Source organism: Calypte anna, chromosome 12, assembly GCF_003957555.1.
Source record: "Calypte anna isolate BGI_N300 chromosome 12, bCalAnn1_v1.p, whole genome shotgun sequence".
Lineage (NCBI taxonomy): Eukaryota > Metazoa > Chordata > Aves > Apodiformes > Trochilidae > Calypte > Calypte anna.
Genome location: NC_044258.1, coordinates 12449780 through 12467233, shown reverse-complemented (window position 1 = coordinate 12467233; position 17454 = coordinate 12449780). Strand labels below are relative to the sequence as shown.

The 17454-nt window shown below is 50.6% G+C and overlaps 1 protein-coding gene across 1 annotated transcript; it reads left to right on the top strand.

Annotated features, from left to right (window-relative positions):
• Positions 1–3: 3 nt before the first annotated feature.
• Positions 4–17449, top strand: P4HTM (prolyl 4-hydroxylase, transmembrane). Its single transcript, XM_030458664.1, has 9 exons — positions 4–270; positions 342–423; positions 9401–9591; positions 10587–10683; positions 12663–12825; positions 14413–14598; positions 15023–15113; positions 15639–15762; positions 17095–17449. The coding sequence occupies exons 1-9, from the start codon at positions 4–6 to the stop codon at positions 17316–17318; spliced, it is 1425 nt and encodes a 474-aa protein (XP_030314524.1). The 3' UTR covers positions 17319–17449.
• Positions 17450–17454: the final 5 nt, after the last annotated feature.

Below are 17454 nucleotides of genomic sequence, written 5' to 3'. Positions count from 1 at the left end.
GCGATGGCGACGGCGGCAGCGGCGCGGGCGGAGGGTTCGCCGCTGCCCGGTCCGCCGGGGGGCCGCCCGCGGCCCGTCTGCTCGCGGCCCTACTTCCTCGTCCTCATGGTCTTCGCGCACCTCTACGTCCTTAACGTGCTGGGGCTGCTGCTCTTCGTGCACCTCAGCGCCGGAGAGACCGGCGGGCCGCCCGCCGCCGCTTCCCCCCCGCCGCCGCCGCCCCCGCCGCCACCCCCCGTGCAGGCCCTCCCGCGCTTGGAAGGCATCAAGGCAAGGCCGCGCCGGGGGGACCGGGGCCGGGGCCGTGGTCGCGCCGCTGCTCACCGCTGCTCTCCCCGCAGGTGGGCCACACGCAGCGGGTGGAGCTGGTGCCGGGCAGGGCCCACGCCGTGCGCACCCTCAGCCTGAAGCCGCTTCTCTTCGGTGAGTACCGGCCCCGCTGACCCCTCCACCCCGCCGGTGGGGCGGCGGCGGCGGAGATCGGGCCGTGCTGCTGCGGACGCCGGGTAGCGGGCAGGCAGCGCGGTTCCTGGCGGGGCTGGCGCGGGGGGTGACTGCAGGGCCGTCCCCCGGAGCCGGGGCTGTGGGAGCGGTGCCCGGGTGTCCCGGCACGCAGCGGCAGGAGGGCCTGGGGGGTTCTCCGCCGCCCACCCTGCCCCGCTGGCAGAGGGAAGGACACAGCCTGACAGCGGCCAGGGGGTCCGCCTGACACCCGCCTCTGTCTGACACCCGCTCGGGGGAAAACGACTGCAGTTCCCTTCTCCTCCCTGCACCACTTTGCCTTTGGGCTGCGTTCAAAAGTGATTTAGTTGAAGGGATTTTTGATACGGTATTCGCAGAGGTCACTTGTTCTGGATGACCTGTTTAGAAGCATTTGGAGGATTAACCTTTCCAGGTTTTTCAGATTCTCTTTAAAATCCCGTGACTAGACAGAAGATCACTGAAGAGGACCTTGAAGGAGCTGCTCAGTATTAGGAAGGGACCAGGGATCCCCAAAGTATTGGTAATAAATGTTGATAAAGCAATTTAGTGTTGGTGCTTCAGTGCTGAGGAAACGAGTAACAGAATTGATAGGCGTAATGTTTTCCACCATTTTGCGCCCTGTTATAGGTTTATTTCTGGCTGCTCAGATACACAACCACCCAACATTTGTCTTTCAGATATTTTAAAACTTTCTTTACTTTTCTGTATTTTTTGCTGGTCTGATAAAGTCACATTAATTGAACTCTTGTGTTCTGGAAATCCACTGAGAATATAAAAACTAATTTTTTGGGACAGATATTCCCACTTCTGCCAAGTCAGAGAAAACCTGTTGTACCTGAAAAGATAGTGTTGAGAGTCTTCATTAGGTGCTTTCTTAATAACATATGAGATTTTTCCTGATTCCAAATAGATTATACACACTAAAAGTCTGCCCATAAATGATAGGTTTCTTATTAAACTCCTTTAATGCAGTAAGTATCTGGAAGACATACACAAAGTTTTTTTCATTTCTACATATGTGGTACTTATGGTTTGCAAAATTATAAGTGGATTTATGCCTGACATTCAGTAAACAGACACACTACCCTGGAACTGATGTCCCACAGCATTCACAAAGCTGACATCATTATTAGAACCACGGTCTAGGGCAATTGCTCAGATTTTCCCTCAGGAAAACCCTGTTTCCACCTTCTCTGCCCTACTGGTACTGCTTAAGTAAAAAAGTTGATCCTGGCAAGGAAGGTGCTGAAGTCTATAAAAGGCAGGTTGGTTCTGGCAGCACAAATCCCACAATCTGAATTTGTCATTCCAGCACTTCCATCAGTTCTGGAGGGAGGTTTGCCCTCTGGGGGGGGTATCACAGACAGCAGTGGACAAGCAGTGTTTGAGATGCCACACAAGTCCCTTCTCCTTTGTACTCCGATAGGGTGTCCCTTATTTAGAAACTGCAAGTTGCAAGACAGCTCTTATCTCCTGGATGAACCTGCCAGGAGCCAGCTCTGACTTTAAAAGACTTCCAGAGACTTCTCTATCTATGCAAACAGTACCAGTCTCAACTGGTTTTAAAAAAAGAACTAATTTATTTCATCTCTGTAGTTTAAATTAGTGGAAGTGTGTATTTAACTTGGTCATGTTAGGCAAACCTGCAAGTCACTATCAAAGAACTCCTTTTGAATTTCTGGGGATTTTACTTAACACAAAGTGTTGTGGCATGCAAGAGCCAGTTTCAGAAAAGCAGCATCTGGTCTGTGATCTTTGCTTTCAGCAGAGCAGGCTCTAGTGGGGCTACAGCAGTGGAAAACTTGTTAGTGATTTAATGTGAGCTCTGTGCTTTGGAGCATGGCACTGGGCGCTGTAGGGGAACATGTGGTTTGTGGGTAAATCATCTGCATTGAATCCAAGCATATTGCATGCAGCTATGAAAAAACCCTGCCCTATTTTTTCCCCCCTCTGCCTGCGAGACGTCATTTCTAAGGCTTGTAAGACAGACCATCTGTGTGCTTTTTGGTTAGGAAACACTAGTAATCAAATAATCCTATTAATGGAGAACAAATATCAGACAAAGCCTTTTGAACCTTCAGAGCTTTTGTGTGTTCTCTTGTGTTTTCCAAACACAGTCTGTTCAGAAGATGCTGCCATTGCAGGGACCACCTAGCAGGAGATTCTGTGGATTGGACAGCAGTTTGCAAGATGAGGCAGCAGGGAGGAATGAACCTCACTGTGTTTTCCTTTGGAGCCTCAGGGAATAGAAGTAATTACTGCACAAATGTCAGGGCACAGCTGAATTTCAGTGTGAGTGTCGGAGTGCTTGTCAGCCTGCACTAAATCTGAAGAGGCAATCCTGTCACAAGCTGTTGTGCTTTACGAGCACAGGGAGGCAATGTGTCTCCATCAAACTGGGTGGCTCTGTCGTAAACCAAGACTGCAGGCATCATGAACAGGGCAGAACATGTTTCTCCATTCTTCCCCTTATTTCAGTGTAGAATACTTTCCAATGATAGTGCTCTGTTAGGCAGCAGAAATCTGATGTGTTTTCTCTTCTTGTTTGAAGATTTGCTGCTTTCTGCTCTGTGGAGAGCTATGGCTGTGTTTACCCCAAGGGAATTACAGTCCCTACATGGGGGGAAAGCTGCAGAGAACTTGGTAAGGCAGAGTTTTGCCATCTTTTCTGTCTTCCTTGCATGCAGGGGGAAGGCCAGAGTGAAGTGTGTCAGAACTGCAAGTACCTCCTGTGTTGTGGTTGGGGCTCACCTCGGAGTCTCAAAGGGCAGGTTTTGTTGCACAGAGCTGTTGGCAGAGCTGTTGTTGCACACCAAAGCAGAGGCTTGAAGAGCTGACGTCCCTGTCCTGCTCTGCTTGCTCAAGGCTCTGTGATATCTTCAGTAGTTCCCCTGTTAGCAGAATCTTCTGATCCAAACTGAATTTCTGATGTTAAGAAGTGTTTTTTCCTGTTACACAGAACCCCTCAGCTCTTTGCTCTGTGCCTGTCCTGCTGGAGATTGACTCTTGTGCAGATGCTTGTCAGCTCTGAGTGCAAGCAAGCTGATGGGACAGCCCAAGTGATGGCTCAAGAGTGGAGTTTAGCAATAATTTTTGAAGAACAGGGTGGGTTCCTCTCCCCCTGTATTTACCTCAGGCTGTTCAGAAGCAAAGTATTTGTTCCATTACACAAAAAGCATTGCTTAGCTGCCAGGGAAACCTTCATGTAATCTCTGTGGATAGAAAGCAAGCAGGCACTTGGACAGCATCAGTGTCTCAGGGTCAAATAATGAAGCTGAAAAGACTATTTGACAATAATAACTAGAAGGAACTGTTAATTAAAGGTCTATTGTAGTTTATGCTCACCCGCAGAGTTTGGTTTGGTTGTGACATTGGGTCTGACACAAAGCCATCCGTCACAACTCCTGGATCTGCAGAGCCTTGCAAGAGGAATATGTTGAATGTGCATCCTTAAGCTCTGTCTCAGTAAAACAGGGATCTGTAGTTAGGCCCTATCTGTGGACTATGACCACTTTGAATCACCTAAAAATATTGACTGTACATCTCCAGAACACCAACTGCCCAGGAAAAAAGTTTTCTAGCCATGTAGAAGGGAACAGTTTCTTATTGTTGGAATTGACACTTTTCAGACCTTCCGGCCAGTCTGTTCTGGGCAGCGGTGATGTTTCCACCTCCGCACTGCCTGGTGCAGGTTCCTGTTCTTCTGCCAGGCGTAGGCCTTGTTCACCACCACTTTGTCACTCTGTACTTCACCACTTACAACAAAGACCCCTGTATGGGTGCCTCTCATGATGTTGTGGACACAGGTAGCATCTATGTCCAGCCACTGCTGGAGCCTGGCGGGGATTTCGGTCCTGAGGAGTGGGCCGTGCTTCAGGACCTCCACCCTGGAGGGATCCAGGTCAAAGTCTGAGATGGTGGTGGTCATATTCTTCCTCAGGATTCTGATTTTCACTGCTGCAGGGTTTGGAAAAAGAGCTGTTACATCTGTTTACTTTTCATAGCTCTTACTTGCTTAAACATACAACCAGCATGACTGTAATGTGGTGACACACCCATCCAAGCACTTGTAATTGCAATGAACTTGTAGTAGTTCTCACCTGAGGTTACTTTCCAGTACTGAACACCATTCTCACTCAGCTTTGTTCATGAGTGGCAAAGGCATATCAGCACTGCTGCATGGGCAGAAACACCTTAGGAAGCAAGGGCACAACCAAGTGGATGCATCAAAGTCCTGATCTTGTGCAAGTTACTCAACTTTTCTGTGAGCTGGGATTCCAGGAGGTGACATGACTGCCAGCTGCCCAGGGTTTTTAACTTTTTCTTTTCATGAAGTTTGTGTGCGTGAATTCAGAACAATACCTTAAAAGCATCCTGCTAATTGAACAGAGACAGTGCTGCCACCTGTTTGGGCTAAAAGAGGGAGATTTGCATTACAGGAACAACAACATTGAAGTTTGAAATAGCAAATGTGGAGTTTCCTGATGGTTTTTATGGGCATCAATTGAAATATTGGTCTCTGAGGGAAAACCAGAGAAGTACTCATATTTAGCAGCCACAGACCAAAACTAAATCAGAGAACCCACAGAAATAAAGCAGGTTTTCACCTTGGTGCTGCCCGGGGCTGGACCCTTCTCCTACCAAACAGGTAAGTCAGGACCTAAAAATCTCTGTGATCTGCTGCAAAAGCTGCAGTTCCTCTCCCAAGTTAGTTTGTTATGGCAAAGCTACTTTTTGTTCATGCACTACTTGTGCTGGAGGGAACTGAGAGGTGCAGGGGGGAACTCACCAAAATCATTGGCACAGAAGTTTTCTAGGATCTCCCTGGCAGTGCTGGCCTCCTCCAGCTCGCAGTCCTTACAGCTGGCTCGGGGCACTGCTGCAACAGAAATTTGGTTATAGTACCCTTGTCAGTCTTCATGGGAAGAGGCATAATGCAGTTTTGAAATCTGGACGTGGTGGCTGTCAGGGTGGGAAATGTTAAGGTCTCAGTTGCCTCCTTGGCTGGGGCAGATGCTGTTTGCCATGGTTTGCTTAGGCTTATGTGTGTTACTGCATTTTAAAGCAGCAGTGAAAATGCTTAATGAAGATCTCCTAGTTTGGATGAAACAGTAAAGCTATTTGTAAGGCCAGACTCTATCCAGTGATGCTGAAATGTGACATCTGTTCTCCCCTTAACTGCTCTTGAATCTCCTCCAGTGTTCATCAGCATCTGGGTGTTTAATTTAGTCTCTCAGTCTTCTAGATTTTTTACTTGTGTAACTCATGCCTGCAAAGGTTTATGCCCTTTTGTGGCATTTCTTAATGTTTAAAGATGAGGCTTGCAAAACATTTCTTTTTGCATATTTATTTAAACCCTGGACACAGCTGGAAGAGCGCAGCTGCAGCTCCTTTAGCTCTGCTGGAAGCAGATCTCCCTGCCTGGAGCCTGCACACAAGATGTGCCCCAGTGTCAGGCTTTTACAGCAATTCCCTTGCCCAAACCACGTGTGGTCTGATGGCACCCAGGGAGCTAATGAATACAGTAGAGAGGGGAACAAGCAGTCAACTTCATGCTAGTTTTCTAGACATGTTGGTATTCCCAAGGAGAAGAAAACTAAGATTTCTAATTTTTTTTCTTTTAATGCAGCTTAAAAGCAGAAGCACTAGGAACACTAGGCTTTTTTTTCAGCTTTTAGCGTTACATGTGGTAAAACACACACAGAAAGAAACTTACTTCTCCTACTTGAGGAATTTTCGTCCGTGGAGACTGCCGCGATGCACAGCTCATGTTCTGCAGGGAACTTGTTGCAGTTGAGGATTTCGGGCCAGGGGTACCCGTAGCAAGCCATGACGGGTGCGCAGCTTCTCTTGACGGCTTCGCACAGGCTGCGGCAGGGGTAGATGAGCCTGGGGAGGGGATGGGGATTGCAGCACCTCTGGGCTCCGTCTGGCGGCAGACTGAGGGTCGAGCCCTGGCCCCGCGCAGCTGCTGCTTCACAGCGCTCTGTTGCACACGATAGTGCTAGCAGAGCTATTTTGGGGGCTTTGATGTCTTTTGAACATTCACGCCCGAAAAGCAAACGACAACTTTCTGAGGATGGGAGGGTCAAGACTGTTTGATACAGGCTGCTGCCAGAAGCCCTTTCCCTGCCTCCCCCCCCCAGCCCCCTCCCCCCTGGGATCTCTAGTTGTGCAGAGGATGCTTACCTTTACAGGTGCCTAATTAAATACTTGGTTTCCTTATTTCTGGCCTTTGCCGCACTTCAGAACTGAGAATTTCTCTGATGCTGGCACTGTGGGGCTGAGGAAGCCGAGAAAGGGGCTGCAGGGAGGTGGGGGGAAAAGCTGGTGGGGACGAGCAGCTATAGGGGCGGTCAGGGGAGACAACAGAGGTGCTGGGATGAGAGAGCAGGAAAATCCAGAGGAGTCTCTGCTCCTGTGAGATGAAACACTCGTGTTTCACTTTCTGAGGGAAGGGCCCTGCTGGGTAATCCAATTACCCCTTTCCAAGAGGGGCAGCAGGGCTTTTTGGGGACTGCACTGATCCTGCTCTGCACTTTTTGTCTCATGAGGCAAATACAGTTGCACATTAGGGGAGCGTTACTTGCTACAGCTGAAATATTTTGTAAAAACGTCTTACCTGTCCAAGCAGATTGGTGCAAAGAGGGAGCAGAGGAATATCCTAGCATCAGGGTGGCATTCCCTGGCCAGCAAAGGCAGCCAACTGGAAGACTGCTGGATCACTTCTTGCATGGTTTCGTGCTCCAGCAGGTTGGGAATCCTCATCTCGGAGTAGCCGATATCATAGCACAGGGCCATGCGGGGTGGAATGGGTGTGCAGCTGGAGGATCTCCTTAGGTAGCTCGCCAAGGCTCCAGGAGAGCCCCAGAGCAGCAGGCGTGCCAGGAGACCCAGCAGCCATGGGCCACCTGACCTCAAGGGGTGCCTGTGGTGGGCTGTGACCATGCTCAGAGGAGCTGGGAGTGGGCAGATGGGCAGCGCACCCCAAACTGAGCCACTGCTGACTGTGGGATGCCTTTTATAGCCTCCGAGCCACCTCTGTCAGTCCATTCTCATTAAGTGCGGCCCTTTCAGAGCCCTCATGGGGAAGACAATGCTCCAATTTTCATTTGCCAGCAGCCCCGATTGTTTGGATTTTAGCAGGGGTTTGGCTTAGATCAGCAGGTGTGGAAATGAGGGCATTTGGGGAGGGATGAATGACTTGGCCCATGTGTCTTGGGGCTCTTTCAGCTGAGATTGAATCTCAGTTTGACACCACTGCTCCAACCCATCCCCTTTCTCTTGCTCCAGGATTAGTCATTATTTCATAAACCCCAATGTTTTCCTCTCTTTTGTTTTTTGTAAAAGCAATCAAGTGTTGCTCAAAGTCAATTAGGAGGCATTTGTTTAGCTGGATCTATTGTTGAGCAGGCAGAGAGATAGGATGGTCTCACAGCCAGAAGTTAACTGTTTCGGAGAGCTGTGGGTAGAGAAGAACTAATTTACAGCTGTGGGGCCAGGTTGTTTGCAGACAGGATTGGCAGCATTCAGCTGGAAATCCCCTCACCTCACCTCACCACCTGCCTGAGCGCCTGCTTTCCGGGCAGCAGAATCTTTACTTCATTACAAAATCCCACGTCTACCACTGAGGAGCAGGATTGTCCTTCCTCCAGCACGTAATTAAGATTCCAATACCATCATTGTATCCCATTTCGGGGGACTGGAAATACTGGGATGTTGCTTGCCAGCGTGCACGGTTCATTCGGACCTGGTGCTGTGCCACGAGGTTCAAATGGGCCAGCGGAAGCTCTGGCTCTGAAGGATCCTCTGGCACAAGGACCCTGCGCTCCCTGTGGCAGAAATTGTTTCCTCGGAGGGAGTTAGGGATACAGTCAGCTGCATTGTGTTTCTGGGGCTTCCCAGGAACATCTCCTTTTCTATAGGGCTGGTTCTGGTCTGTACTTAGCAAGAAGCCAACTGCTTATTGACAGTTTGAGCTGATAGGGTTGATTTAAGGTCATGGAAGTAATTAACTTCCTCCCCACTCCCTTTTGAGGTTACTGCTATAGCAGAGATATAATGTGTCCTGACAGCTCTGATTTGGAGAGCAGGACTTTGGGCCTCGGAGCACTGAAACCTGATCTGCTTTGGTGGGTTTTCTCTCCCTCTTTGAAAGTCTCAGCAGCAGAAGGATCTTCTCAGCCTGCTGGGCCACGGTGCCCCTGTGCTGTGGAATGGGACCTTGCCAGAGGTCTGCAAGTACACATACCAGGATGCTTCTGGGGTATGGAGCATGGCATCTGCCACATGCAGTTTCTTCCTCTTTAATACTGCATTTGAAGACCATTTTTAGTGGGGGATCAAGGGAATGAGTGGGAATAAGTTTGGAATTTGTCCCTTTGCTGTTTGAGTTTCATGGTAGAGCAGTGAGCCAGGCTCCCCTAAAAGGCATTGGTTCTATGCAAAGTGCTTTCCTCTCTGCATGAGAGAACAGATGCTTGAAACCCCTGGCTGTCACCACTGCCCTCCACAAAGGTTTTGGCCTCCCTTCCTGTAGAGCAGCCATTCCCATGTTAGCTTTGAAGTGATAATACACAGTGATATGCACGTGTTTGTTCACTCCTTTGTCCATTGTGGTAATGGCAAGAGAGTTTTAAGGGCTTGACCCCTGGATCCAAATGTTTAGGAACTGCTGCTGTAAAAATACTCACCTCTAGCAGCTCAGGTGACTTGAGTTTGATCCTTAAGGGTTCATCTGGTAGAGGACTGGATGTGTTTGAGTGTCCCAAACTTAGGCAATTTCTAAACTGCCCACACTCACCCCTTATTTATTGTTGGGTTGTTTTTTTTTTTCTTTTCTGAGTTGCCTGCCATTGGTATGAGGTCACATGTCACAGTTCCTCAGTCTCTCTTGCTGCTCACATTTTTTCTGTAGAAATTCCCAACTTCCTGACAGAGGAGGAATGCAAGCTCATCATTCATCTGGCACAGCTGAAGGGGCTGCAGAAGAGCCAGATCCTACCAACAGATGACTATGAGGAAGCCATGGAAATGATAGAAATCAGCCAGATGGACATTTTCAATCTGCTGGACCACAATCAGGATGGGCAGCTGCAGCTCAAAGAGGTAGAGTGTGGGACAGACTGAGGGGGATTTGCTGGGCAACCCTCTGTCTGGTCCCCTCCTCAGATGGTCTCTAAATTACTCATATTCTTGGGTAAGGGCAGACCCCAGTATATGCCCATCAGTTTTTGCTTAATTTTTATGTCTCAAGACTTTCACTGGCCTTCATTTCTGGGGAAACCTGCAGCAATTGTCATGTTATTGGGTGGTAGCAACAGCCCTAGGCAGGAGATGTGAGTTTTGAATATGCCAGCTAAAATGTTCCTCCTGCCATGAGTTTCCTCTGGTTGGTGTTCCAGGAAGGTGAGTTTGCAGGGTTTGTGCAGCCTGTGGTGACTGACTGTGCTCAGCTGACATCAGCAAAACCATCCCTACTAATGTCCCTGGAGGGGGATAGGGAGCACCTTGTCCACAGCTCTCCAGCACCCTTGCCTGTGTGTCAGGGTGCATCAGGACAGGCACTGGCTGTTCAGGGGTGTCCCACCCTGGGCTCCTATTTCAGGTGGGGCTGGGGATGTCTCTTGTCCTGTGGGCAGCACATGTGTGGCTTATAGGGAGCTGTGGTAGTGACAAGCCAGGGTTCAGGTCACAGCCTGCTGAGATCTCTCCAGGGTACTGTATCTTGCTCTCCACATAGAGAGGAAGTGTTTTGTTCCAAGCCCTTATCTTGGAGAAGTAAAAGCATTCACCTTTATTGTCTGTAGCTTTACTTTCCCTTCAAGAGAAGGAGCTGTGCCCCTTCCATCTCATGACCAGTTAATTGAGCCACAGCAGTCATTTGCCATGACCTAAACTGGAAATCACCAAACTTGTCAGCCACACGCTGTGTGTGGCTGCCAGATGATTCTCACTTCAGTCTTCTTTCTGCAGAGATGTGCTGACGCCTGGCTGGCTGATGCTCTGCAGAGGAGAGCCTGCCATGCCTCAAATGAGGAATCTCTAAGGTTTCACTAGAACAAGAACCCAGTGCCCCATGCTCATTCATTTCTGAATTTCAGGTGCTGACCCACACCCGGCTTGGGAATGGCAGGTGGATGACCCCTGAAAACATCCGGGAGATGTACACTGCAGTCAAGGCTGATCCTGATGGGAATGGTAAGAGCAGCTCCATGGGGAATCCCTTTGCCCTCAGCACACTGGGTGCCTCACACAGTCATGCAGGGCAGAGCAGGAGCCATGTCCCTGCCCAGGCCTGCTTCTCTAGCTCTGTTCTTCAAAGGAAAATAGTGCTGCTTTAGAGACCTTCGCAGAAGAGTAAAATCAGTGGAAAACTCCTGCCCCCTCATCGCCAGTTCAGCAGCAGACTAGTTCCACTGCCTGGTCTTGGATCTTGCAGAAGCAGGACCAGAACATAGCTCTGCACTCCTCCTCCCCTGTCACACCTGCCTCAGTTCATGCTCTGCTCCAACAGAACCGTCAGGGTGTGCTTCTGCTCCTGTGCCCTGCTGGTTTTTCGGTGCAGCTTCTGGTACCCCTTGTTTTCAGGGAGACTTCTTCAGCAGCCTGGGAGTGCTGTGTCCCTGGCAGAGGAGGGTGGAATAAGTGGAGGTGAGGGTGATCTTGTTGCTGAGCCCCCTTTCTGCTGCTGCAAACTCTTTGTATTCTGTGAAGCCACTTCTGCCCCTCCTGGTCCCATCCCCAAGGGTTCCCACTGCTCCGGACATGCACTCTAACCTCTGCAGCTCTAATTAGAGCAGCCTCAATTAAGCAACTCTTCATTTCCTAATCAAATTAAGTGACGCACAGGCTCTGCACGCTCTCTTCCAGAGACCTGGTGTTGAGAGCTGCCCAGGAGGAGGTGCTTTGGTGTTGAAGCAGTACCCATGTGAATGCCTAAATATCCGGAGGGCACCCCATGCCCTGCTCCTCCGGCCAGTGGCATTCTTGGCAGGGGTAGGAGCATATGACTGAGTCCTCAGTGGCTTTTCCACTGTTCCGGACATTAACAAGTGCAAAGTCCTGTTAAAGTGCTCTTGGCAGAACCTTGCTTCCAGAGAGTTGCTTCCCTTGTTGTTAGATGGGTACGTGACACCGAGAGACCAGGTCACGAGCTGGATGTGGCACTGCGTCATCACAGACCATGTGGAATAAGGGGAAGTGGGGACAGGGGGACACTAATAATAATAGCAGTGTGGATAATTTGTTCACTGACACTGAGGACCTGAGGAGCTATCCCAGGTTGGCCCTGGTGGGTGGTTCTTCCTCCCGCCAGAGAGTGCAGTGTTCCCAGGGAGCAGAGCTGGCACCACAGCAGCACTGGGTTTGCTGCTGTAGCTCCTCCGGCAGCCCATGGTGCACACTGCAGCTCTGCACACACTGGTCCCAAGGACCTGGTCCCAAGTGCAGGGCTTCTTTGTTCTCCAGAAAAGGGAAAAAACAAATGTGAGGATTTTTATGAGGGCAACAGACAGAAGTCCATCCCTCACTGAATCCAGCTGAGTGCAAAGAAGAAATACCTGTTTTAATAGGAACCGCTTTTCACCTCTCACTTTCTTGTCACTAACTCAAGCCCATACTCTGTTATATTTCTTGCTCATGTTTTGCAATTACACAAATGCAGAAGAATGTGCGACTTGTTTGGGGTTTGGCATTTTAAAATTACCATGCAACATCTTGTAGCAAATGTGTTCTGAGATGCCCCCCTCTGCCCTTAAGTGGGTCTATTTAAATATCTATGCAAAAAGCCCCAAGGCATCAGGTGGCACAGCCTTTTTAGCTGTGCATGTGTGAGAAGTGTAGTGGCTATTTTTCTCTTTTGTTGGATTGGTTTATGTGTTTTAGGAGCTTTTTAAAGAGGAAAATTGTACATTGCCTGTGCCAGTCCTGACCCAGTGCAACACCTGAGGGTTCAGGTTTGCAGGTTGCTCTCTGCCCTCTGCTCAGCAGAAGGTGAGTGCATGGCTGGGGTCTGTAATCCTCTGCACACAGGGTGCAGCCTGTGGTAGGTCCTGAAAAGGGTTCGTTTGAGGAAGGCAGTTTCTGCAGAGCTCTCAGCTGGTGGTTTTTCCATGTAGAGGATGCCAAGACCAGCAACCATTCACCAGCATCAGCCAGCTTCTCCTCTCTCCCTGTAGGTGTGCTGAGTTTGGAAGAGTTCAAACAACTGAATATCCGGGATTTCCACAAGTACATGGGAAGCCAGAAAGTGAAGATGAGCGACTTGGTGCGCAACAGCCAGCACACCTGGCTGTACCAGGGCGAGGGGGCACACCAGGTCATGAGAGCCATACGGCAAAGGTACGGGCTGGGAGGGGTTGTGTGGGCACCAGCACCACCTGTGCTGGGAGAGGAAGTGGCAGACTCACTAACATTAACACTTCTTAATTGTGTGAAAGTCTTTGGAATATAAAGAGCAAATGGACACAGGCGTGAAATGGGGAGAGGAGGTTTTCATTAGAACAAGAATTTGTATTGTCCCATGGAAAAGGAAAAGAAAAACCAAGCCTTTCAGCATCTCCATTCACTTTTGGGAACAGCCCTATAAAACCAAGAAGACTTGGCATTATATGAAGTAATTCATTCTAATTAGTAAATGAGCTTACTAGGAGAAACTGCCTGTTTCTAATGCTGGCTGCCAGTAGTTACTGTCATTTGCTTTAGTTACTCATGCATTTCACTGAAATCTGTCTTAGCTGTTCAGAGCTGACTTTTTAACTAGCACAAATTCACCCCAAGTAAGCTGAGTTAGTTTAATCCTCCAAGGACACATATTGCAGGGCAGCTCCTGTCAATTGGGAGAACCTTTTACCTATCCCTTCAGCCCAGATTTGATACTGGGAAGCATTGAAACCCAGGATGCAGGGCAAATTGTTTGGCTGTGGTGAGTTTCAGATAATTGGCTGGAAACTCTCTTGTTTTTGTGGTGCTGGTCCTTGCCCAGAACATGGGTGGGTAAAATCTGTCCTGAGGCTTGAAAACGGCTGTTGGCCACTCCTTTTCTTCAGTGCATTCCAGCAGAAGAATGGGGTCACATATTGCTTTGATTAGAGCAGACTGTGGCTGCCACCTTCTCCGTGCCAGCTAGCCAGCACGCACAAGCATCAGCATGCTGCTCTTCAGTCAGCCACTGTCCCAAGGATGTGAAGACAGAGCGCTGAAGGAGGCTGTTACCAATCTCCCTGGGGCCGTGTTGTGCCTGGAGGGGCTTTGCCATCCTGCCTGGGTGCTGCGTTCCCCTCCCTTCACTGGTCTGGATTCTCAGAGTTCTGAGTGTTCTTTGGCAGGTCTCAAGAGGTACCTGCTTGCCTTGGGGATGATCTCAGATGTAGCAGCGGAAAAATCCCAGAGCAGGAGGGCTCCCGTCTCCTTGATCACTTCCCTTCCCGTGCCCCTCTGCCCTGGGGAGAGGCTGCTGAAAAGGCAACAGGGAAAGGTGAGTTAGGTGACAAGAATATTCCTAGAGCTAGTCTCTCATTCACTCTCAGCAGGGGCCCTGTGCTTTGCCAACTGTCCCCAAGGTCTGTAGGTGGTGTGCAGGAGTCCAGAGAAGCGGTGAGATGTCACATGAAGGCTCCAGGGACACACACAGAAGGGCTCTTGCTGAGCGAACAGTATTCCTGAGAGCAGTCCTGCTGGAGATGCACTCTTCAGTTTTGGGTGTTTTTATTTACCTTGATGAGGACTTTCTGAGCCGATGCTGATGGTCCAACAAATCCATGAGGACCTGGTTATCTCTTGCAAAGCTTGCTGCAGCCCGTCTGTTTCTCCGGCCTCTTGGGGAAGGAAGGGGGTTATCTTTCTCTGGATTTATTCAGTGCTTGGGGGCAGCAGCCCATGAGGGTGAGGGTGCCTGCTCCTCACCTGCTGTGCTCTCCTCCTCCCCAGGGTAATGCGCCTGACTCGCTTGCCCCCTGAGATTGTGGAGCACAGCGAGCCCCTCCAGGTTGTGCGGTATGACCAAGGAGGACACTACCATGCCCACATGGACAGTGGCCCCGTCTTCCCTGAGACTGCCTGCAGCCATACCAAGCTGGTGGCCAACGAAAGCGCTCCCTTTGAGACCTCCTGCCGGTAAGGTCTGCTTTGGCACAATATGGAACACGGGAAGAACTGTGAGGAGATATTTCCCCTCACTTTGCATGGGGTTCTGGTGCTCAGGTGGCGGGCTCACAAACTGGCTCTGGAGGTTGCGGGCATGAAGGAGTTTGAAGGGGGAGGTGGGTGAATTCTGCAGGTCCATGTGAGGAGAGCGGAGTGGTTCTGGAGAGCTGCTGGGCCATACCCACTAGAGGACAGAAATACAGCCTCACTGCTGCAGGAGGGGATTTTCTTTGTTGTCCTTGTCCTTCAAGAAAAGATGATGATGTAAATCATGTATCTTTTGATGTCTTGGAGGAACCAACCTCCATGCATGGTGAAGGGGCAGGGTGTGGACAGCCCCTATGAGTCTACTCCTGTTCCTGGCGTGTCCCCTGACAGCCACTCTGTCTTGCAGGTATGTGACGGTGCTGTTCTACCTGAACAATGTGACTGGGGGAGGTGAAACAGTCTTTCCTATAGCTGATAACAGGACGTACGAGGAGATGGTAAATGAATCTTGCCTACATGTTATCCCTTGGGGATTTTGAGTCCTCTTTGAATGTCTTTATTCACTGGGGCTGCAGAAGGGATCTGGTGCATGGTAGATATTAGCTTTCCTTTGTAGCTAGAGCATGTGTCCTTCTGAGGCCAGGGGAAGATGCACAGAGCTATGACAGCTGTAGCTATCCCTCCTCAGGAGGTGTGAGGGATGGACTGGTGGCCTCGTTGCCATGACACAAGTCCTCATTTTTGTCTGGGCAGGTTTCCTTAGACTAAGCCTTGGCAGGTATGTTGTGTTCCTGCTAAGGAATCGTACATTGCTCAGAAGGAAGTCATTGACCTCCAGGGGGGCTGAAACTGTCTGCTCTGGGTGGTTTGTGAAAGCCCTGTCCTGCCCAGCATCAGCCTGGAGCTGTCCCTGTGGGGCATTCTGGCAAAGGGCAGGATGATGGCTGGCAGCAAGGGCCCCCCAGTGCATGCACTTCATTCCAGCTCTGTTTGTGACACCTTCTCTTGTGGTTTCCTGACAGTCTCTGATCCAGAACGACGTCGACCTGCGAGATACCCGGAAAAACTGCGACAAGGGTAATTTGCGAGTGAAACCTCAGCAAGGCACTGCTGTCTTCTGGTACAACTACCTGTCCAATGGAGAAGGTATGGTCCCATTTCAAAATTTAGACCTTGGGAGGGGCAGGGCTGCAGGAGGTGACAGTTGTTGTCTTCTCATAGTGGCTGGGAGCTCAGAAAAGAGCCAAAGGGTGGTAGCTGCCTGCTAGTGGGAACTGTGGAAGATACTTGTCACCAGCTGGGTAGGAGCTTCCTGACTCTGAAAAGCCTTTGTTTACAGGCAGTAGGTCAGTGGCTCCTGATGTCTTTAGGGGACAGGGCTAGCTAGCAAACAAAGACCTTGGCTGTGCTAGCCACTGCCAGCTGCCTCCTATCCTGCTGTGCAAGCTGAAATTCCTGCTGGAACTTGGTCTGCAATTCAAAATGTGTCACTGATGTGATGTTGCCCAAAGGGGTGGGGAGGGGAGGTAGACAAAGACATGGCCATCAGCTCTGCAGCACAGGGAGGCACAGCCCACCCTGCACAAAGCTCAGCCCTGCTTGGGGTCGGCTCCTGCTTTATAGCTCAGCCACAGCCTGATGATCTGTGTCCTTGGGGCTGTTTTTCTCATGAAGAGCACCACGGTTTTCCCTGACAGCCAGGCTGGGGGGATTGATAACAATCTTCCAGGCTGCTGGTGAATGTGAGGCCAGGGTGTTTTGAGGGCAGATTTTGAACAGTGGAGGGAGAAGGAGTTACAGCATCCCAGCTCCCCTGGGAACAGCCCATGTTTCCATCTCTAGAAAATCCACAGAAAAGGTCACAAGACCAGTGTTTGGGCTGTTGGATGTGACAGCTCCTGTAAGAGCGCTGCTTTGTTTTTTATGAGCAAATTGTTCCTAAGTGCAGGACAGCTGCAAGTCTGCCACAGAAAAAGCATGGGACATCTGTAAAGAGTAGGTCACTCAGAACTGCTGAAATGTCATGCTGAATATGGCTGTGAGCCTCTAACTTCCATGGGCCCTCTAACAGCAGCACCCATCTCTTCCATGGCAGTCTTCCCTTTCGGGAAGAGCTGAGAAAAACGGCAGCAAGTGCAAGAGGCATGGAGCTGAGAAAAACGGCATGGTGCAAGATGCAAGAGCCCCTTGTGCTGGGTGTAGACACAGAGGCAATAAGTGTTTTGCACTTGGGGAGCCTGCCCTAATGAGCTCCTCATAGGTGCTAGGGTGGGGCAGCACAAAGCTGGAGGAGTGCCAACTCCTGAATATGTATCTGACCTAAAAATCACAAAGGCACTGACCTAAGGCACTGTCGGCACTGCCGGGAGGAGGGGGGGGAGGGGACACGGGGAGAGCCAGTGTCTGCATCCTGGTGCATTCCTGGCAGCACCCCTTACCACCTCCTAACAGGATTTTTTTGGTTATTTTGCTCGGCAGGCTGGGTGGGGGAGCTGGATGACTTCGCTCTGCACGGGGGCTGCCTGGTCACACAAGGCACCAAGTGGATCGCCAACAACTGGATCAATGTGGACCCCAACCGCCTGCGGCAGCTGCAGTTCCAGGAGGAGATGGAGCGCTATGTGGGGGCGGGCGATGGGGCTGAAGCCCCGGGCGAGTGGACGGTGGATAAAGCCTACAGTGGGGTGCACCTGGAGCTGTAGGGCCGGGAGGGGTTCGCGGGAGGGGGGGGCGTCGGGCGTCGCACGTGGCCCTTTCCCGCGCTGGGCGGGGGGGCGGGGCCGCGGGCCACGTGCGCGGCGGGGCCGCGTTGCGCGCCAATAAAGTGTGGAGAGCCCG

Excerpts from the sequence above, each read along its gene's own strand:
- P4HTM (XM_030458664.1), top strand. The coding sequence starts at position 4 with ATGGCGACGGCGGCAGCGGCGCGGGCGGAGGGTTCGCCGCTGCCCGGT. Across the intron at positions 12,826-14,412 it reads ATGAGAGCCATACGGCAAAG|GGTAATGCGCCTGACTCGCT; the intron begins GTACGGGCTGGG and ends CCTCCTCCCCAG. Across the intron at positions 15,114-15,638 it reads ACAGGACGTACGAGGAGATG|TCTCTGATCCAGAACGACGT; the intron begins GTAAATGAATCT and ends GTTTCCTGACAG.